The sequence below is a fragment of the Lathyrus oleraceus genome, chromosome 4, assembly GCF_024323335.1.
Source record: "Lathyrus oleraceus cultivar Zhongwan6 chromosome 4, CAAS_Psat_ZW6_1.0, whole genome shotgun sequence".
Classification (NCBI taxonomy): Eukaryota; Viridiplantae; Streptophyta; class Magnoliopsida; order Fabales; family Fabaceae; genus Lathyrus; species Lathyrus oleraceus.
This window is the reverse complement of record NC_066582.1, coordinates 403,630,512-403,654,905: the sequence shown is the minus strand read 5'-3', so window position 1 is coordinate 403,654,905 and position 24,394 is coordinate 403,630,512. Positions and strand designations below refer to the sequence as shown.

Genomic DNA, 24,394 nt, shown 5'->3' with positions numbered 1-24,394 from the left:
ATGGAAGAAAAATGGATAAAGCACTATTGTAACCACCATAAGATACTACTTGTGGGAGAAGGAGACTTTTCTTTTGCACTATCTCTGGCAAATGCATTTGGTTCTGCTTCTAACATTGTAGCAACTTCTCTTGATTCTAAAGGTACACAACACTGCACTCAAAAATAATAATTTGATTTTGTAGTCTCAAAATAATAGTTGATTCTGACTTTTTGTTTTCTTTTAAATGTTTTATTAGGATCGTTAATAATAAAATATTCAAGAGCTTCAACAATTTTGGAAGAATTAGAGAAATTTGGGTGTTACATTGTACATGAAGTGGATGCTTGTAGCTTCCATAAGCACCCAATGTTGCAAAATAAAATTTTCGATCGTATACTTTATAATTTCCCTCATGCTGGATTTGATTTGGCGGAGAATAATTTGAACCAAATCAGGTAAGTTTAACGGTTGAAAAATGAGCTGAATATGATTTATTTTTTGTCATAAGAATAATTTATACAAACTTATTCTTAAGTTGCAAATAAAATGTTTATGTAAATAAACCCTAGCTTGATGATATTTTAGGCTTCATCAAGAAGTGGTGCGTGGATTTTTGAAATGTGCAAAGAAGATGCTAACTAAGGATGGTGAAGTTCACATTACACACAAGAATACCTATCCATTTTGTAAATGGGGAATAATTAAATTAGCAGAGAAAACTGATTTGGTCTTTGTTGAAAAAATTCCATTTAAAATAAGCGATTATCCAGGTTATGTAAACAAGAGAGGATCAGGAGAAAACTGTGATGGAACTTTTCTTGTAGGTAATTCAAGCACCTTCAAATTTTCAAAACCAAAATATGTAAAACCACTCTCTTTAGGGCTTCCTGTTTTGTTAGAAGATTTGGAGTCAAGACACTTGAAAAATTACTCCAATAAAATCATGTGGGCATATCAAAATCAAAAGAGTAATAGAATTGAATCAAAAAAGGAAGGAAGATGGATGAAACATTATAGTAGCTGCCATAAGATATTGCTGGTTGGAGAAGGAGATTTCTCTTTTGCACTTTGTTTGGCTAGGGCATTTTGCAATGCTTCCAACTTGGTTGCAACTTCCCTTGATTCTAAAGGTACACATCCTATTCTATTTTTTCTGTGAACTAGTTTAGTGATTGAAATTTCGTTCATAAACAATTAGGGATGGTAATTTGACTCATCTTTATTGGGCATTAGAAAAAATTACCCATAACAATTAAGTTAAAAACCCACAAAATGAATACGGACATGGACACGAGTAATTACTCATGAAAATAAGCAGGTGGATACCTTAGTGCCCACCCCACTCCATACCTGCATTATATATATATTTATATATTTTTATTTTTATTATTATGTAGGAGTATACATATTAATTTATCAATTTTATTAAATACATCATTATTAAATTTGTCCGTATTTTAATATAAATGCATGTTTATTTCTTAACTCAACAATATTATTTTTTAATTTTTTTAATGTTGTTAAAATTTTGAAATAACATGATAAATTATAATTGATATATTATTTGTTATTAAAAATGCGGATAAACGGATATGGATATGGATATTTTGATATCCATAGAGTACGGGTATGGATACAAATATTATGGATATAAATATTAATGTCCACGCGAATGAGATTTTTTCAAATCTCAAATATGGAGACGGGTCTTATACTACCCTACACTAAATTTTGTCCATTGACATCCCCAAAAAAAATACACATCCCAATCTCCTAAAAATAGTGATTAAAGGTTTAAATCAGTGTACTCAATATATTTCTCATATCATATTGATGGTGAAGTTAAAAATTAATTTTTTTTATTAGTGTCAGTGATGAGGAACTCCTACACAGCTTCAATGAATATGCTAAGTCTAGAGAATTTTGGTTGCACAATTTTGCATGAAGTGGATGCTCATAGCATGTACCAACACCCATCGTTGCTTCACAAATTATTCGATCGAATAGTCTTTAATTTTCCTAATGCTGCAGAGTTTGATTTTCCAGAATATAAACCCTACAAAATTTGGTCAGTCAGTCTTCTTCCAATTATCATATCACTACTAATATATTTTACTTTATGTAATAATATATTAGTGTCTGCAAATCGTAGCTCGACTTACAGAAACCGATATATATTTTTTATGTTCAGGCATCATCAAAAGTTGGTGTTGGGCTTTCTACAAAGTGCAAGGAAAATGCTAAGTTGTGATGGTGAAGTTCATGTGACATTAAAGAGTACTTACCCTTTTAATAAATGGGGAGTAGTGAATTTGGCAGAGAAAGCTGGTTTGGTGTTGATTGAAAAGGTTCCATTCAAAATGCGAGATTATCCAGGTTATGCTAATAAAAGAGGATCTGGACCTAATTGGAATGAAAATTTGGATGTTGGTCGTTGTAGTACCTTCAAATTCTCAAAAGCAAGAGATGTGGAATTTTTTGTAGGGCTTTCTGATGTATCTGTGGAACCAAACTCAGTTCAGTTAAAAGATGCAAGTGATTCTGAATTCAAGTTATGGAGTAAAGATCAAAATGTTCAAGATTTTACTTCGACAAGTTCGATTCAACTGAATTCTGCAAAAAAATCAAATTTGATATCAATGTGTACAATTTTATGAAGAGTGTGCACTATAGGTTTGGAATCATGTAAGGGTGAATATCAAGAGTTTTATTGTCATGTTCAAGCTTGGGACAAAACACGTCATAGATTAAATTTCTACTTTTGGGATTGTTGGAAATTGAAGAAGAAATTGGCTTCTAATTGGTAAAATATGTGGCTTTACAATTAATTGAAGGAAACTTGAACCTAGTTTTAAAATGGATTTGACAAAATTGTTAAACTTAGTTAATGAATTAAAAGAGTTGAATATGAAGAAGAAAAAAAAAGGAGTAAGTTGGATAACTAAGTGAGTTGAGCTTGAATCATCTATAACGGATTAATTCATTCTTGTTAATAGTTGAGATTTGGATAGTAAGACTTTTTAATTTATTTTAAACTTACACTTAATGTCAACAGATCTCAATATATCTATTATCTATCTATATAAATCACATCATATGTTACCAAAATACCTTAATCAATATTTGTAAACTTAGTTTAAGTTGATGACTAAACACAATTAGCCTAATTAATACAAACTTTTTAGTTAGCCCAATTTTAACCATTCATTTTTACCGTCCTTCATTATTGCATTGACACGTTATTTGTATGGGTGTACATGGTTGGTTAAACCCAACAAATCTAATAAAACTCACATAAATCGGTCCCAAAAAATGGGTTGGATCAGATCATTGGGTGAACACGGTTTTCAAAAATGAAAAACAATTCAAAATAATTGGATTATGGATAAACTCACACCCAACCCACAAAACTCATGGGTTATTGAGTGACTATTTTTTAGCTATTTTTTATAATTTGATGAGTGGTAATTTAGATGTCTTTAATCTTGGTTACTTCAATTACAATATTTTGAACATTTTTTGTTTTATAAATAATAATTTTAACTTATTTAGGATATTGTATTTTGATTATTTTGATTCTAATTCTTGTAAGTTGGAAGCATTTTATAAATTCTAGATATTACTGTAATGTAACTTTGGTATTTGTAAATATGTTTATGATGAATTTTATTGTGCATTTAGACATTTGTTGTTTTAAAAAATAGCGGTAATAGGCTAAATTATTTATTAAGAAAAAATGTGACAAATCAGTTATAATTATATAAAGAAGAAGAAAAATTAAAAATTGGATAACCCACTACCCAACCCAATTCAACCCATAAATTTGTGATTTTACCTAAATCCGATTCAATGATGACGTGGATGGTTATTTTACCTCATCCAAACCGGTGTACCCTGTATGGGTTGGATCATGGTTTTTGCTAAATTCAACTCAAACCAACACATGTACACCCCTAATTATTTGTGCAGTATTAAATTGCAGAAATTCTCATTTTTCAAATACTAAACAAATACACTGTGTGCGAATTTGGATTGAACTCTAATTTCGACAAGGATAGGTTGATATTTCGACATGAGTTGTGCATGTTGTAGTCGAAATCTGTTCAAGCATGTTGTCGAAATATGTTAACTTGTATTTTAAGTTAGTATGTCGAATTTGGCCTTTGGTTAAGCTCATTTTTTTTATTTAGCTTGTTGCTTAAGTTAGATTAGTAGTCTATAAAAATACTAGTTCTTTCATATTGTTTAGAGAGGTTAATTATTATTATTCACTTGTAATCTTTGAACCCTTATTGAGTAAGTGAATAGTAAAGTTAGTAATACGATCAATATATACATTTTGTGTATGATTATTACTAAATTGTTAATATGCTTTTTCATCTATCAAATAAAAATTAGTAGTATTAAAAATGAGTATGTTTCAAGAAAATAATAATAAACATATCCAATAATTATGCTTTTCTATTATAAATTAATATATTTCTCTATTTTATAATTTTTGTTTTTAATTATGTTGGCTATACAAATGGGAATTGCTATATTTGGGATACTATATTGGCTAAGGTAATTTTTGATTTAGTTTATCGAAATGAAGGTCATTGCAAGCATAGATCGACCGTAGATGTTATGTGTATGCGTTTACGACTAAGTCTCTTTTATTTCATTCAAAGTCACTCTAAAGTATGTTACATTGGTCAACTTTCTTATAGATGTCATATTTTACACTTGAAAAGTTTTACAAGTTAAAAACAATGTTATAAGTTATTGTTATTAGTTGGTTTTATAAGCTCTCTCAATCAAATATTATCACAAAACTTATGCTAATAAGTAAACTCAAATGAATCGATGAAAACAAACATTAGCCTCGTTGATCTTTTATTTTTTTTAGTCTATTTTACATTACTTAAATTGATTATAAACGGAAAAAGTGTATTGTAGTGTATTGTTTGTTATAAATATTTTTATAAATGAGAAAAAAATTATATTTGATACAATAATTTTGTAAACGAAAAAAAGTCCAGTGTTGTTATTGAAGGTGTGAAAAACACAAGAAAGTGGTGTTTGAATTGGATTTTACAAGTAAAAGTTTTTTCCAAAACAAAAACACCACTAACAAGTTAAATAATGAAGAGATAAAAACACAATGATTTTTATCCAGGTTCGCTTGAAACTCAAAGTTAATCCAGTCCACCCGTCAATGTGATTTGCCTTATACACAAGGACTTATCCACTATAATCAACAGATTACAATAATCACAAAGAATAACCTTCTTTGTCTTCTCAAGGATCCAACTAAACCTTAGTCTCCTCAAGGACTCACAAAGAACAACTTTCTTTGTCTTCTCAAGGATAACTTCCTTAAGGAATCAAACAAATAGTTTGAATAATAGTTTATATGTTACAAGATGCTTCTATAAAAGCAGATTTACACAAATGAATAATAAATACTTAAAGAACATTGTATACAAAAGATTATAGCTTTTCACAAGGAAAAATACCTTGTCAAAATACTTGTGTAGATCAGCATTTTCTTCAAGTCTCCAATGTATGCTTATATAGTGTAAGCATGTGACCGTTGGAGGGAAAATGGGGAAAGCTCCTTGAGCGGCTGCCCACTATTGGATGAGAAAGGAATAATACCACGTACTATCTTTTTGCTCATATATTCAGTGACATGTGTGATGAATAGTATAGTCCCTGCCCATGAAATCAGGTAGTGGAAAGGTTGTTCGATTTGTACTATGTACTATTTGATCATGTTCCTATTTGATCTTATCTTCAGATTCATTGGCTTCTGATGAAAGGTGATTGAAGCATGAAGTAAAGAAGTAGAGAGTTGGATTCAAAAACTTCAGAACCTTGACAGTGTCAGTAGTCTGGCTTGAGTTCTTCAGTGTCTTCAGAATCTTCAGAAACCTCAGTCGGGACCTTGATAATTCCAATCGGCTGTCTTGAGATATTCAGAATCTTCATCTACATAACACAACTTTGTAAGCTTGTCATTTTTCAGAAGTTTGTTGATCAGAGTCACGTCTAGAAGCAAAAACTGAGAGAATATTGCAACAGCAATATAGAGTCTCCTCAGAAGCTTCTGATGGGTGAAATAACACAGAAGCAGAAAGAATATTGCAGCAGTAATATTGATGTCTTTCGGAACTTCTAATTGCAATGCAAAAGTGGATTTGGAACGTAAAGTTCAAAAACTGATGATGTTGCACATCATATGATCAAAATCAAAACTGATTGTTAAAGTTGCACAATAACAAACCATTAGGGTACCAAAACTGTTCTCACACAAATTTAACATTGTTATCATCAAAACTCAAGGTATAGATGCAGAACCAAATCTTGTTCTAACAATTTCCCCTTTTTTGATGAGGATAAAACATGTATTTTGATGAACAGTTTTGTACAGGGAAATCACAGAAGAATACATCTTACAGAAGCACAAAGCTCCCTCTAAGATTTATAGTCCTATAAAGATAAACTCATAATGAAAAAACACTTTCCCGATTTACCTTTTGAAGTACCAGAATGAATAATTAGTCAGAATCTAGTTTAACTTCATAAGTTAGTTGATGTTGTCCGGAGCACTGGTTGATAACATCATCATTTTGATAGACCTTACTTCATAAACTTCTTTTCCTTAGAAAAACCTTTCTTCAGATTTTTTTTAAGACCTTTCTTCAGAAACCTCTTTGAAGAACCATTATGATTCTTGAGAGTTAACCCTGCAAAAACACTTAACAAACATTTTTTTTGAAGTATTTGTTAACAGAAACATTTAAACAGTATTTGGGTCTTTACTTGGGAATTTAGATATCAAAATAAACTCTTAATTCTTCCCCTTTAGAATGTTATATTTTCTCCCCCTTTGTCATCAATCAAGAAGATAAAAGACAAAATAAATAAAGAGAAGCAAAACAAATTTCATTGATTAAAAGTTGCCAACAGGAACTACAAAGTACAACTGATAAACATAAAAATGGAATAATAAAGTACTTAAAAATAACTAAAAATGAAATGCAGCGTAAAACAAAATACACACACGTGCGAAGATATTAGAGAAAAACTAAGGGTTTGGGGAAGAAGGAGGAGGTGGCGGAACAACTGGGTAGTCATCCGGAAGATTTAAAGGATCTACCATCGGATCGATACCCTCTTCAAGATAGATCTCCATGTAATGTGCTAAAATATCTGGTAGATCGATCTTCTGGAAGATAAGATAGTTTCCACTAGAGTAGTACTGCCGTTTATTTCTTCCTTGAATGAAGGAGTCACTTCAATATATATAGATCTAGGATGTGATCTAGTCTGATCTAGTTGTTGTTGTTGAAATTGTTGTTGAACCAGTTGTTGCTGAGAAGCCTTTGATCTACTTTGAGAGAGTTGTTGTTGCTCAGCTGTCTTTGAAGATTGTTGTGCCATTGATGATTGTTGTTCAGCCATTGAGAGAGGATGAAGATGAAGTTGAATAATAGTTGAGGAGAGAGAGAGAGAGAGAGAGAGAGAGTTTTTGAGGTTTGAAAAACTTGAAAGTGTGGGAGAAATGTGCGCGTAGTGTGAAAATGTGAGTGAAGCGGGTTTAAATGGAAATAATTTGCAATGATGACAAAAAGGTGTGCGCAGTCATGGGGGGAAGTGGAACGGTTTAAACCTAATTCTAAGAATTGTTAAACCCAATGTATCACGCTTTAATAACGCATGCTCAGAAAGTGGGACAATTGTCTCCACTAAGAACTACACGAAATCAAACAACAAGACAACCATTAAATGCAACAAATGTTCAAAATTAGAAAGACAAATTGATAAGATTGTTTCTGATCAAAACCTTTCTGATTCATGAAACCTTCCTTACTTCAGAAAGCTTCAAGTTTCAGAGTCAGAAAGCATAACAATCTCATAATCTAATCTATAGTTCTAAAGACTTTACATTCTGAATAACATCTTTTCATTCTAGACACGATTTCATAAATAGATTTTTCAGAATGAATATGAATCTATCTTCAAGAAGGGGTTTTGTAAAGATATCATCCCATTGATGGTCTGTATCAACAAATTTTAAGTGAAAAATACCCTTCTGAATATAGTCACGTAAAAATGATGTTTTATTTCAATATGCTTAGCCCTAGAATGCAAGATTGGATTCTTAGATAAACAGATAGCAGAAGTATTATCATAGAGAATAGGAATTTTACTCTCAGATATCTGATAATCTTCCAGCTGACTCTTCATCCAGAGTATCTGAGTGTTGCATCCAGAAGTTGCGATGTATTTAGCTTCAGTTGCTGATAGTGCAATTGTTGATTGTCTCTTGCTGGACCATGGGATTAAGTTGTCTCCCAAAAATTGACAACTTCCATAAGTAATTTTTCTTTCAATTCTATCTCCAGCATAGTTAGTGTCACAATAGCCTACTAATTTATACTCACTTGATTTCCTATAAAATAAACCAAGATTAGTAGTACCTTTCAGATACCTAAAGATTCTCTTAACAACAATTAAGTGAGTTTCCCTAGGATATGATTGGAAGCGAGCACATAAGAATACACTAAATAAGATATCAGGTCTAGAAGTTGTTAGATATAGAATACAACCTATCATACCTCTGAAAGGTTTCTGATTTACCTTACTGTTTACCTCTTCTTTTTCCAAAATGCATGTAGGATGCATTGGAGTCTTTCCTAGCTTACATTCTGATAAGTTGAATTTCTTCAGAAGTTCCTTTGTATATTTGCTTTGATGAATATACATGCCTTCTAGTCTTTGATCAATTTGGATTCCCAGAAAGAACTTTAGTTCTCCCATCAGACTTATTTCGAATCCTGCCTGCATAGACTTAGCAAAATCCTTACACAACGACACATTAGCAGAACCAAAAATAATATCATTAATATATATTTGCACAACCAGAATGTCCTTCTTGAAGGTTTTGCAAAAGAGAGTTGTGTCCACTTTTCCTCTGGTAAAATCATTTTCCAACAAAAAGTTGCTTAGTCTATCATACCAAGCTCTTAGAGATTGCTTTAGACCATACAGAGACTTTTTCAATTTAAAAACAAAATCAGGATTTTGAGAAATTTCAAAACCAGGAGGTTGATGCACATAAACTTCTTCAGAAATATAACCATTCAGGAATGCACTCTTAACATCCATCTGTTAAAGTATGATGTTATGATTGACTGCAAAAGAAATTAAAATACAAATAGACTCTAACCTGGAAACTGGAGAAAAGGTTTATGTGTAGTCTACACCTTCTGGCTGACTATAACCTTGTGCTACCATTCGAGCTTTGTTTCTGACAACTTCGCCTTTCTCATTCAGCTTGTTTCTAAAAATCCATTTGGTTCCAATGACATGGAAGCCTTTTGGTTTTTGAACAAGATCCCAAACATCGTTTCTGGTGAATTGATTCAATTCATCTTACATGGCCAGAATCCATTCATTATCTAGAAGAGCTTCATCAATGGAGGTGGGTTCTATCAGAGACACCAAACCTAGAAGAGTCTCTTCAGAGGGTCTGACTGACAATCTAGTTCTGACTGGAGCATTTTTGTCTCCCATAATCAGTTCTTCAAAATGAGAAGTTCTTGATCTTTTCTTCTTCTGATGAGTTGGATGAATGATTGCTTCTGGTTAAGTCATTTCTTCAGATTCTTTGGCTTTTCCTTCTGGGTCTTTTTTCCCAAAGACAATATCTTTGGATTCTGAAAGGTTGATTTTCAAATCTACAAATTTCTCAACTAGCTTTGACTTTTCAGGGTCAAGCTTGTCATTGAATCTAACATGAATTGATTCCTTAATAATTCGTGTTTCTGTATTAAAGATTATGTAGCCTTTAGAGCGTTCAGAATATCCTAACAGTAAACACTTTTCTTCCTTAGAGTCAAACTTGCCAAGATTCTCTTTAATGTTTAACATAAAGCATTCACATCCAAAAGGATGAAAATAAGAAATGTTGGGCTTTCTGTTCTTCCACAATTCATAAGGAGTCTTATCCAGAATAGTTCGGATAGAAATCATGTTCTCAATATAACGCACTGTGTTAACCGCTTCTTCCCAAAAATGCTTAACCATATTATTTTCTTGGATCATGGTTCGGTTCATTTCTTGCAACGTCCTATTCTTCCTTTATACAAATCCATTTTTCTATGGAGTTCTAGGACATGAGAAATCATGGGAAATACCATTTGAGTCAAAAATATTTTCAAAATGTTTATTTTTAAATTCACCACATGATCACTTATGACTTTGACTATTTTGCAATTCATTTCTATTTGCACTAGTGAGAAGAAGGTAGAGAACACGGAGTGGTACTCATCCTTGTGTTTCAGGAACTTTACCCATGTCCAATGACTGCAGTCATCAACAATGACTAATCCATACTTCTTTCCATTGATAGAAGTAGTTTTCATTGGTCTAAACAAATCAATGTGCAGAAGTTCTGATGGTCTAGAGGTAGAAACAATAGTTTTAGCTTTGAAAGATGTTTTAGAAAACTTGCCTTTCTGACATGCTTCACAAAGAGCATCTGAAGCGAACTTTAGTTTGGGTAGATCTCTGACTAATTCAAGCTTATTTAGCTGAGAAATCCTTCTCATGCTAACATGACCTAAACGTCTATGCCACACCCATTGCTCTTCATTAACAAACATTAGACATCTTACATTTTGATCTTTAAGATCATAAAGTCTAATTAAATGTTGTTTTCCTCTTTCCGTTAAAAAGGATTGTGCCATCTTTCTTACTAACAACCTTACAAGACTTTTGATTGAAGATGATATCATAACCATTATCACTAAGTTGGATAGTGGAAAATAGATTATGCATTAGACCATCAACTAAAAGAACATTAGCAATAGAAGGAAGTTTACCGTTACCAATGGTTCTAGAGCCAATGATCTTCCTCTTATGGTTTCCTCCGAAACCAACGAAGCCTTCAGGCTTAAGTTCCAGATCTTGGAACATAGACCTTATGTCTGTCATGTGTCGCAAGCATCCACTGTCGAGGTACCATGACTGGTGTTTCAACTGAGTTGTTAAAGATGTCTGCAACATAAACGATTTTATCCTTAACTATCCATTTTCTGGGTCCTCTTTTGTTAGTTTACCCAGAGTTTCTCATAACTTTGGGTATTTGTGCATAAGGATAATCATTTCGGATTTGTGCATGATACTTAGGTTTCAGGACGGAGTTCCTATCCTTAGTATGCTTCTGTATCTGTGCAGAAATATCATACTCAGTGCCAGCAGGCACTAAATGCACATAGAGAGGTTTTGGTTTGACCTTCTGACTTTCGTCAGGTTTTGTAGTTTTTGTACAACCCAAACCTTTCTTTACATTTCTGCTAACTCCATAGATCAAGGAAGCCATTTTGCTTTTATCTATGCTTTTAGCCAGAAAGTTCTGGAATGCTCTGTCATATCTGATTACGCAGTCAGTACCAGAAGCTTCTGAAGTTATTTCCTCCTCTAGTTCTGAAATTTTTCTTTTCAAAGCAGAGTTATTAATTTCTAAAGAAAATACTTTTTCGTTTAGAGAGGAAATATCATTCTCAAGCTCTTTCCGAGTTTCAGAAGCAGTTACTTGGACTTGTTTAAGGTCCTTGTATTTGCTTTGAAGACTCTGGTACTTTTCCAGCATTTGAGAAAGACAAATTTCAATATCAGAACGAGATAGATTAGAGAATACCTCTTCAAAATCGGAGTCGAATTCTCATTCTGATAAAACCTTATCTTATGGTTCCTTAGAGATTGTGGGATCCTCAGTAGTTGCCATCAGTGCAACATTAGCTTTTTCTTTGTCAGAATTTTCTTCTTCAGATTCGGAGTCATCCCAGGTAGCCATCAGCCCCTTCTTGACTTTGGGGAAGTTCTTCTTGGGTCTTCTGTCCTTCTTCCGTTTAGGACAATCATTCTTGTAATGGCCTAGCTCCTTGCACTCAAAACAGATAACTTCTTTTCTAGAAGTTTGCTTCTTTTGACTAGATGAGGATTCAAAGCGACCAGCAGTCCTTATGACTCCTTTGAATTTCCCTTGACCACTTTACCTGTGTTTCTAGAGTCTGTTGACTCTTCTTGAGATTAGAGATAGCTCATCATCATCTTATGAGTCTTCATCAGATCCTTCAGGTTCTTCCTCAGCTTGATGTACTTTAGTCTTCTCAGGCTTCGATTTTAGAGCTACATATTTACCTCTCTTCTGAGGTTCATCTTATTCTAGCTCAATCTCATGACTTTTTAAAGAAATAACAAGTTCTTCAAGACTGGGGCTATTGAGATCCTTAGTCAACTTTAATGCAGTTACCATAGGTCTTCATTTTTTAGGAAGACTTCTGATAATTTTCTTGACATGATCGGCTGTAGAATACCCTTTGTCCAGAACCTTAAGTTCTGCAACAAGCATCTGGAACCTTGAGAACATGGTTTCAACATTTTCATCATCTTCCATTTTGAAAGCCTTGTATTTCTGGACTAAGGTCAAGGCCTTTGTCTCCTTAACTTGAGTGTTTCCCTCATGAGTCATTCTCAGAAAGTCAAAAATGGATTTGGAAAAATCTTTTTTTGTTATCTTCGCATACTCCGTATAAGAGATAACATTGAGCAATATGGTTCTGGCTTTGTGATGATTTTTGAAATCTTTCTTTTGTTGATCAGACATGGCACTTCTTTCTAAAATATTTCCTTCAGCATTTATTGGATGAACATAGCCATCAACTACGAGTTCCTAGAGATCAACATTGTAACCAAGAAAGAAACTTTATATTTTGTCTTTCCAGTAGTCAAATTTTTCACCATCAAAAATAGGTAGTTTAATATTGTAATGATCTCTATCATTATTATTAACAACGTTTGCAGCAGCCAATATTTCTCACAAATTGGATCGGTACTGAACATTGTGAGGTGTTGATAAAAACTTTTTATCACAATCAGAACCGGAGTTCTGATGCCAATTGAAGGTGTGAAAAACACAAGAAAGGGGGGTTTGAATTGGGTTTTACAAGCAAAAGTTTTTTCCAAAACAAAAACACCACTAACAAGTTAAATAATGAAGAGATAAAAACACAATGATTTTTATCCTGGTTCGTTTGAAACTCAAAGTTAATCTGGTCCACCCGCCAAGGTGATTTGCCTTATACACAAGGACTTAGTCCACTATAGTCAACAAATTACAATAATCACAAAGAATAACTTTCTTTGTCTTCTCAAGGATCCAACTAAACCTTAGTCTCCTTAAGGACTCATAAAGAATAATTTTCTTTGTCTTCTCAAGGATAACCTCCTTAAGGAATCAAACAAATAGTTTGAATAATAGTTTATGTGTTACAAGATGCTTCTACAAAAGCAGATTTACACAAATGAATAATAAATACTTAAAGAACATTGTATACAAAAGATGATAGCTTTTCATAAAGAAAAATAGCTTATCAAAACACTTGTGTAGATCAACATTTTCTTCAAATCTCCAATGTATGCTTATATATTGTAAGCATGTGACTGTTGGAGGGCAAAATGGGGAAAGCTCCTTGAGCGATTGTCCACTATTGGATGAGAAAGGAATGATACCACGTATTGTCCTTTCGCCCACATTTCCAGTGACAGGTGTGATGAATAATACAGTCGCTGCCCATGAAAGCAGGTAGTGGAAAGGTTGTTTGATTTGTACTATGTACTATTTGATCACCGTCCCATTTGATCTTATCTTCAAATTCATTGGCTTATGTTGAAAGGTGATTGAAGCATGAAGTGAAGAAGTAGATAGTTGGATTCATAAACATCAGAACCTTGGGTCAGAACCTTGACAGCATCAATAGTCTGGCTTGAGTTCTTCAGAGTCTTTAGAAACCCCAGTCAGAACCTTGATAACTTCAATCGTCTGTCTTGAGATCTTCAGAATCTTCAGCTACATAACACAACTTTAGAAGCTTGCCATTCTTTAGAAGTTTGTTGATCAGAGTCACGTCCAGAAGCAAAAACTGAGAGAACATTGCAACAACAATATAGAGTCTCCTCAGAAGTTTCTGATGGGTGAAATAACACAGAAGCAGAAAGAACATTGCAGCAGCAATATTGACGTCTTTTTGAACTTCTAATTACAGCGCAGAAGCGGATTTGGAACGCAAAGTTCAGAAATCGATGATGTTGCACATCATATGATCAGAATCAGAACTAATTGTTAAAGCTACACAATAACAAATCATTAGGGTACCAAAATTGTTCTCACACAAATACAACATTGTTATCATCAAAACTCAAGGTATAGATTCAGAACCAAATCTTGTTCAAACAGTTACAAATATTTTTATAAACGAAAAAAAGTCTAATGTTGATACAAATATTTTTATAAATGGGAAAAAATCTACTATTGATACAATTAATTTTATAAACGGGAAAAATTCTATTGTAGATACAATTGTTTTAATAAAAAAAAGTCTATTGTTGACAGTGGCGGAACTGAGGGGGGGCGTGGGAAGGTCACGGCCACCCCTCAACTTTTTTATTTTTTTTTAATTCATATATATTAAATTACTAAAACATCCTTATTTTAAATTAAAATTAATTTTTATTTTTTAGTTTTCATTCAAAGTTAGGTTAAAATACAGATAAGGTAACAAGCTTTTATCTTTCCTTTCTTTCTCATATGGGTTTGCTACCGGCACCGGAATCGGAACAGATTAAAGTGATCGACATCTAACAGGTAAAAAACTTTATTCATTCTTCTTTTATCTAAAGTAACAAATTAAAGTGATTGCTTGATTTGTGTTTTTGAGATTTTTAGGGTTCTTCTATCTTGATGTGTTAAAATAATCTATATGAGGTTTATTAAGTCAATTCATAACACTGTAATTTACAAATATAGTTATACACTGTAATAAGGTTTATTTAATCATTGTTGCTGCTAATTTCTAATAGTGAAGTTACCGGTATTTGAAAACGGATTAAAGTTGATTAATTAAGTTTATTAATTTTTTTCTCTTTTAATTTTTATGTTCTCTAAATTGATTTTTGGATCTGATATGATATTATAGGCAGAGTAAAGATGAATAATAGGAAAATTGATTCTTTTTTCAAAAGGAAAGCATGTGAAATTGAAAGAGAAGAGAGAGATGAAGAAATTATAATCCCGACATCCGAATCTGAAACAGTTCTTGAGAATCCAACAATTGAAGAGCATCATGATTTTGAAAATTCTTTGGAACGCGATCCTGGAAAGCGTCCTCCGATTTGGAAATATCCACCAAATCAAGTGGATGCAATACGAAGAGCTTATCTAAAATGGGGTCCATATCAAATTCATTTAGAAAACTATCCTTTGTCCGGCAACGAGGATCATCCGAGAAGGTTTCAACATACTTGGTTTAGCATATTTCCATCATGGTTAGAATATTCACCATCTAAAGATGCCGCATATTGCTTACCATGTTACCTTTTTAGCAAAAAACTAAGTGGATGTCCCAGATCACTTGTCTTTATTTCTATGGGTTTTAGAAATTGGAAGAAAGTTAGGAATGAAAAACATTGTTCCTTTCTTAAACACATAGGGAAGGATCCTTGCTCACCACATAACAATGCAATGAAAGCTTGTCAAGACTTGTTGAATCAAGATGGTCATATTAGAAATGTTATTCAAGTGAAAAGTTCAAGTCAAAGAATGAATAATCGGTTACGACTCAACACTTCAATTGACATTGTTCGTTGGTTAACACTACAAGCTTGTGCTTTTAGGGGTCACGGCGAAAGTAGCAAATCAACAAATCAATGTAACTTTCTTGAGTTATTGAAACTTTTAGCATCCTACAATGATGAAGTTGCAAAAGTTGTATTAGAAAATGCTCCACAAAATTGCAAGTATACTTCACATCAAATTCAAAAAGAGCTCTTGCAAATTCTTTCTAGTAGGGTGAAAAAGAGTATTCGTGAGGAAATTGGTGATTTCAAATTTTGTATCGTTGTTGATGAAGCTCGTGATGAGTCAAAAAAGGAACAAATGACTCTTGTATTAAGATTTGTTGATAAAGTTGGTTTAATACAAGAGAGATTTTTTGATGTGGCACATGTTAAAGATGTAACACCCTTCTAAAATACCCCAATAATTTAAATTAAATATCAAAATACAACATCATAGTAATTATGCCATTTAAGGGTGTCACACAATATTCCACACCATTCTACAATATAATGGTCATGCTCTTTTATTAATTCAAAACATAGACATTTGCATAAAACACAGCGGATATAAATTTCATCAATCATGTAAAACATTACATGTAAAATGGTTCTCAACCAACAATAAAACATTTAAAACAAGTTAAGATAATCCATCCCGATGTTACATCTATCAGAGCACGACCCACTAAGGAGACTACACTAGACTCCAAGCATTCGCTTCTACTCAACTCATTTCTCGTTACCTGTAAAAGAGTTGTAAGGGTGAGTTCCTCAATCAATATAATAAGCATTATAGAATATAATGTCATGTTAAGCAATTTAACACATTAATCACCTTAATCGCAACATACAATCAGTAACAGCACATCAGCTCAATCTCATGCTCAACACCAACATAAAACACAAGTATAATCTCAAATCATACTCCATAACAACACAAACACACGTATAATATTGGAATACATCCATTCATATTATACGCCATACATATATTATGCAATGAGACTCCATGCATGCGGTACCGACTATTTGTGAACATATAGTTCAACCTCACCGTCCAAATCCAGGCACGGCTACCAAGCTCACTAGTCCCACTCATTTGAGACATAGTGACTCACTCACTAATTCCTCACCATGGGAATTAGCTACCACCCCAAATGGGCCATGCTATGCACGCTAATCACCTAGCATGCAAACATCAACAACAATCAAAATGATTTACTCACTAATTCCTCACCATGGGAATTAGCTACCACCCCAAATGGGCCACAATATGCATGCTAATCATCTAGCAATGCAACAATAACAACAACTCAGGAATAGACATATGCTCACACTCTAAGCCATAAAACAGTCTATTCACAATGCATACATAACTGATACATTCACAACATCATGCATACCATCACACATCATCAACACATTTTATCACAAAAGCATATCATATCATGCCGCATAATCAAACACAGTATTAGCACACTCTACTAATACCTATACCACTAAAAACAACGGGAAATAATCCCCACTACGTCATACATCAGCTAAGTTACAGCACTCAGCCTAAACAACCAAAACTGCACCACAACAGTTCAGGGAAACCACAAGTCTGCCCATACGCGTATTGCCTATGCCCATACGCGTATTGCCCATTCCTGACCAAATCCATACGCGTATTGCCCATTCCCATACGCGTATGCTACGCGTACCACATTCTCATACGCGTACCAACAGAGACAATTTCACGTTCAAAACCTCATCTCTTTCACTCATACGCGTAAGGCCTCATCCATACGCGTACCAGCCATATCATACGCGTATTGCCTAGTGCCATACGCGTATGACCAGAAACCAGAATTTCCAGATCTGCAATGGCTTCTCCTGCTACGAGATCTATCCAATTCAACCTTCCACAGTCCAAATTTTACACACAATTCATTCGTCTCGTCTAACACGAATCATACACTTTCGATTTCACAAATTTCTAACCTTTCTACCTCTAATTCCTACGAATTTCTTCAATTTTAATCCCAATTTCGTTCATCCCAAAAGTTCACAAATTCATCATACATCATTCAATCAGAGGCAAATCAATGGTTTCTCACTACCCATCACATATTATCCCATAATACCCATTAATCGATGATAAACCCCCCTTACCTGAGTAAATCCGGCAATCTCTGAGCTCCAAGCTTTTCCTTCCTTCAACCTTCGTCCTCTGGCTCTTTGCCCTTTTTTCCCTTTTCTGCCTCTTTTCCCTTTTCACGTGAAAATAACTCTTTTTACCAAATGGAACCTTTTTACTGATTTCTACTTTTATTCCCATAATAACAATAAAAATAATCCAATAATAATAATCCCAATAATATTCCAATAATTATTATTCCAATAATAATAATAATTCCAATTATTTAATTAAATTAATAAATATATTATTAACTCAATTTAAATAATTATCTTATTTTATCGGGGTGTTACAACTCTCCCCCACTAAAAGAGTTTTCGTCCTCGAAAACATACCTCAAGTGAATAACTCAGGATAAGACTCCTTCATCTGGCTCTCAAGTTCCCAAGTCACATTGCCACCTGCTGGTCCCCCCCCAAGCTACCTTCACCAAGGCAATCTCTTTACCCCGCAACTGCTTCAACTCTCGATCCTCGATCCTCATAGGTGATGTTTCAACAGTCAGGTTATCTCTCACCTGGACATCATCTACTTGGACTACATGCGACGGATCATGAATGTACCTCCTCAACTGAGATACATGAAAAACCTCATGCAAATTCGCAAGTGACGGCGGTAAAGCGATACGATAGGCTACCTCCCTTATCCTCTCCAAAATCTGATAAGGACCAATAAATCGAGGTGTCAACTTCTTCGACTTCAAGGCTCGACCAACTCCAGTTATCGGAGTAACACGAAGAAACACATGATCTCCCTCTTGGAACTCAAGTGACTTCCTCCTCTTGTCATGATAACTCTTCTGACGACTCTGAGCAATTCTCATCTTCTCCTGAATCATCTTAATCTTTTCCGTAGTTTGTTGAACAATTTCAGGTCCAACCACAGCACTCTCACCGGACTCATACCAACATAAAGGTGTCCGACATCTCCTACCATACAAAGCTTCAAACGGTGCCATACCAATGCTCGAATGAAAACTATTGTTGTAGGTAAACTCAATCAAAGGCAAATAACAATCCCAAGCACCTCCCTTTTCCAAAACACAAGCCCTCAAAAGATCCTCTAGCGACTGAATCCTCCTCTCAGTCTGACCATCAGTCTGCGGATGATATGCAGAACTCAATCTCAGCTTAGTTCCCAAAGCCCTCTGCAAACCTTCCCAGAACTTCGATGTAAATCTAGGATCTCTGTCCGAAACAATACTAGACGGAATACCATGCAAACTTACAATCTTCTCAATATACAACTCGGCCAATCTCTCTAACGGATAATCCATTCTGATCGGAATGAAATGAGCCGATTTCGTCAATCTGTCAACAATCACCCAAATAGCTTCAAAATTCTTATTTGTCCTCGGCAAACCAGACACAAAATCCATACTGATACTATCCCACTTCCACTCTGGAATAGCCAACGGTTGCATTAGCCCAGACGGCTTCTGATGCTCAATCTTTGACTTCTGACAAGTCAAACAAGAATAAACAAAACTCGCAATTTCTCTTTTCATTCCCGGCCACCAAAATAACTTTTTCAAATCATGATACATCTTCGTAGCTCCAGGATGAATACTCAGGCCACTACGATGTCCTTCCTCCAGGATACTCTTCTTAAGTTCGGTAACATCCGGAATACATACCCGATTGCCAAATTTCAAAACACCACTCTCATCAATTCTGAATTCACCACCTTGACCTTGATTCACTAAAGTCAACTTATCAACCAAAAGCATATCGGATTTCTGACCCTCTCTAATCTCATCCAAAATATTACTCGTTAACTTCAACATTCCCAATTTAACACTATTGTGAGTACTCTCACACACCAAACTCAAGTCTCTAAACTGCTCAATCAAATCTAATTCCTTAACCATTAACATAGACATATGCAATGATTTCCGACTCAACGCATCCGCCACTACGTTTGCTTTACCCGGATGGTAATTCAAACCAAACTCATAATCCTTCAGAAACTCTAACCATCTCCTCTGTCTCATATTCAGCTCTTTCTGATCAAACAAATACTTTAAACTTTTATGGTCACTGAAAACCTCAAATCTTGACCCGTACAAGTAATGCCTCCACAACTTCAGAACAAAAACCACAGCTGTCAACTCTAAATCGTGTGTCGGATAGTTCCTCTCATGAACCCTCAGTTGTCTCGAAGCATAGGCTATAACCTGCTTATTCTGCATCAACACACCACCCAAACCCAACAATGAAGCATCACAGTAAACCTCAAATGATTCCGACGAACTCGGTAATATCAGAATAGGAGCAGTAGTCAACCTTCTCTTTAACTCTTGGAAACCCTCTTCACATTTTAAATCCCAAACAAACACTTGCCCCTTTCTAGTCAACATCGTCAACGGTAACGCCAACTTAGAAAATCCCTCAATGAACTTCCTATAATAACCAGCCAAGCCAAGAAAACTTCGAATCTCAGCAACAGACTTCGGAGCTTCCCACTTAGACACCGCTTCTATCTTAGAAGGATCAACAGCAACACCACCTCTTGAAATCACATGACCAAGAAAACTAACCTCTTCTAACCAAAATTCACATTTGGACAATTTAGCAAATAACTTCTTTTCTCGTAGAACTTCTAAAACCACTCTCAAATGCTCAGCATGCTCTTCTTCAGATTTCGAATACACCAAAATGTCATCAATAAACACCACAACAAACTTATCTAGGTACGGATGGAAAATCCTATTCATATACTCCATAAATACTCCAGGCGCATTAGTCACACCAAAAGGCATTACAGAATACTCATAGTGTCCATACCTTGTTCTGAAAGCAGTCTTCTGAATATCCTCAGTTTTCACACGTATCTGATGATACCCAGATCTCAAATCTATCTTGCTGAACACCCTCGCACCAACCAATTGGTCCATCAAATCATCAATCCTCGGCAAAGGATACCGATTCTTGATCGTCACTTTATTCAGTTGCCTGTAGTCCACACACAACCTCATAGTACCTTCTTTCTTCTTAACCAATAACACTGGTGCACCCCACGGTGACACGCTCGGACGAATAAATTTCTTATCCAACAGATCTTCCAACTGACTCTTCAATTCAGTTAACTCAACAGCAGACATACGGTACGGAGCCATCGATATCGGTCTAGTACCAGGTACCAAATCAATCGAGAACTCAACTTCACGCTCTGGCGGTAATTCATTCACTTCTTCCGGAAATACATCAGGAAAATCACACACCACAGCCAGATCACAAATCACCAGTTTATCTTTAGCTTCCAAAGTCGCTAACAGCATAAACAACTCTGCCCCATCTGCTACTTCCTCATTCACTTGCCTTGCAGATAGAAACAAACTCTTTCCTTCCTCAATCTCAGGAAAAATCACAGTCTTATCAAAACAGTTGATATAAACTCGGTTACACACCAACCAGTTCATACCCACGATAACATCAATCTGCACTAGTGGAAGACACACAAGGTCTATCCCAAAGTCTCTACCAAAAATACTCAAGGGACAATTCAAACAAACTGAAGTAGTAGTCACTGAACCCTTCGCAGGAGTATCAATCACCATACTTCCAAGCATCTCAGATATCTCTAACTTAAGTTTCACAGCACAATCCAAAGATATAAAGGAATGAGTAGCACCGGTGTCGATAATAGCTACAAGAGGAAAGCCATTAATATAACACGTACCTCGGATCAAACGATCATCTGCAGAAGTCTCAGAACCCGATAAAGCAAAGACCTTGCCTCCTGACTGGTTCTCCTTCTTCGGCTTAGGACACTGTGGACTGATATGACCCAACTCTCCACAGTTGAAACAAGTCACAGTCTTCAACCGGCAGTCTGCAGCCAAGTGACCACCTTTTCCACACTTGAAACACTTCTTCTCATTACTGGTACACTCATGGATACGATGTCCAGCCTGACCACATCTGTAACACTTAGCAGGGGCACTAGAGTCTCCCCCACTAGGCCTCTTCATCCCACTCTGTCTCTGGAAACCTTTGCCAGCTGCATACGGTTTCCCACGATCATTCTGATTCTTGCCTTTCCTATCAACCCTCTGCTGATAGCTCTCTGCTCTGGCTTTGGAATCTTGTTCAAAAATCCTGCAACAGTCAACCAAGTCAGAAAACACTCTGATCCGCTGATATCCAATAGCCTGTTTGATCTCGGGACGCAACCCGTTCTCAAACTTCACACATTTCGAAAATTCTCCAGCAGCCTCATTATAGGGAGTATAATACTTTGACAGCTCTGTGAACTTAGCAGCATACTCAGTAACAGACCTGTTACCCTGTTTCAATTCCAAGAACTCTATCTCTTTCTTTCCTCTAACATCCTCTGGAAAGTACTTCCTCAGAAATCTCTCTCTGAACACAGCCCAAGTGATCTCAGCATTTCCAGCAGATTCCAACTCAGTGCGGGTAGCAACCCACCAATCATCAGCTTCCTCTGACAACATATGCGTACCGAACCTGACCTTCTGGTTGTCGGCACACTCCGTCACTCGGAAGATCCTCTCGATTTCCTTCAACCACTTCTGAGCGCCATCTGGATCGTATGCTCCCTTGAACATTGGAGGATTGTTCTTCTGGAACTCACTCAGTTGACGAGCAGTTCCCATTCCCACAACATTCGGATTTCCTCCAAGTACTCCAGCTAGCATACCCAGAGCCTCAGCAATTGCAGCATCATCTCTACCTCTTCCAGCCATCTCTATTCTGAAAACCCAACAACTAAAACAATAAGTACTGATAGGGTTACACAACACCTATCCCGTACAGGGGAAACAGAATAATTACGACTCGACTCGACCGACTATGCTCTGATACCACTAATGTAACACCCTTCTAAAATACCCCAATAATTTAAATTAAATATCAAAATACAACATCAGAGTAATTATGCCATTTAAGGGTGTCACACAATATTCCACACCATTCTACAATATAATGGTCATGCTCTTTTATTAATTCAAAACATAGACATTTGCATAAAACACAGCGGATATAAATTTCATCAATCATGTAAAACATTACATGTAAAATGGTTCTCAACCAACAATAAAACATTTAAAACAAGTTAAGATAACCCATCCCGATGTTACATCTATCAGAGCACGACCCACTAAGGAGACTACACTAGACTCCAAGCATTCGCTTCTACTCAACTCATTTCTCGTTACATGTAAAAGAGTTGTAAGGGTGAGTTCCTCAATCAATATAATAAGCATTATAGAATATAATGTCATGTTAAGCAATTTAACACATTAATCACCCTAATCGCAACATACAATCAGTAACAGCACATCAGCTCAATCTCATGCTCAACACCAACATAAAACACAAGTATAATCTCAAATCATACTCCATAACAACACAAACACACGTATAATATTGGAATACATCCATTCATATTATACGCCATACATATATTATGCAATGAGACTCCATGCATGCGGTACCGACTATTTGTGAACATATAGTTCAACCTCACCGTCCAAATCCAGGCACGGCTACCAAGCTCACTAGTCCCACTCATTTGAGACATAGTGACTCACTCACTAATTCCTCACCATGGGAATTAGCTACCACCCCAAATGGGCCATGCTATGCACGCTAATCACCTAGCATGCAAACATCAACAACAATCAAAATGATTTACTCACTAATTCCTCACCATGGGAATTAGCTACCACCCCAAATGGGCCACAATATGCATGCTAATCATCTAGCAATGCAACAATAACAACAACTCAGGAATAGACATATGCTCACACTCTAAGCCATAAAACAGTCTATTCACAATGCATACATAACTGATACATTCACAGCATCATGCATACCATCACACATCATCAACACATTTTATCACAAAAGCATATCATATCATGCCGCATAATCAAACACAGTATTAGCACACTCTACTAATACCTATACCACTCAAAACAACGGGAAATAATCCCCACTACGTCATACATCAGCTAAGTTACAGCACTCAGCCTAAACAACCAAAAACTGCACCACAACAGTTCAGGGAAACCACAAGTCTGCCCATACGCGTATTGCCTATGCCCATACGCGTATTGCCCATTCCTGACCAAATCCATACGCGTATTGCCCATTCCCATACGCGTATGCTACGCGTACCACATTCTCATACGCGTACCAACAGAGACAATTTCACGTTCAAAACCTCATCTCTTTCACTCATACGCGTAAGGCCTCATCCATACGCGTACCAGCCATATCATACGCGTATTGCCTAGTGCCATACGCGTATGACCAGAAACCAGAATTTCCAGATCTGCAATGGCTTCTCCTGCTACGAGATCTATCCAATTCAACCTTCCACAGTCCAAATTTTACACACAATTCATTCGTCTCGTCTAACACGAATCATACACTTTCGATTTCACAAATTTCTAACCTTTCTACCTCTAATTCCTACGAATTTCTTCAATTTTAATCCCAATTTCGTTCATCCCAAAAGTTCACAAATTCATCATACATCATTCAATCAGAGGCAAATCAATGGTTTCTCACTACCCATCACATATTATCCCAT

General features: G+C 35.5%; 1 protein-coding gene across 1 annotated transcript; it reads left to right on the top strand.

Moving 5' to 3' along the window:
* LOC127137726 (uncharacterized) lies at nucleotides 1–2,639 on the top strand. Its single transcript, XM_051064155.1, has 5 exons — nucleotides 1–142; nucleotides 239–437; nucleotides 568–1,112; nucleotides 1,849–2,050; nucleotides 2,174–2,639. The coding sequence occupies exons 1-5, from the start codon at nucleotides 1–3 to the stop codon at nucleotides 2,637–2,639; spliced, it is 1,554 nt and encodes a 517-aa protein (XP_050920112.1).
* The last annotated feature ends 21,755 nt before the right edge of the window (nucleotides 2,640–24,394 follow it).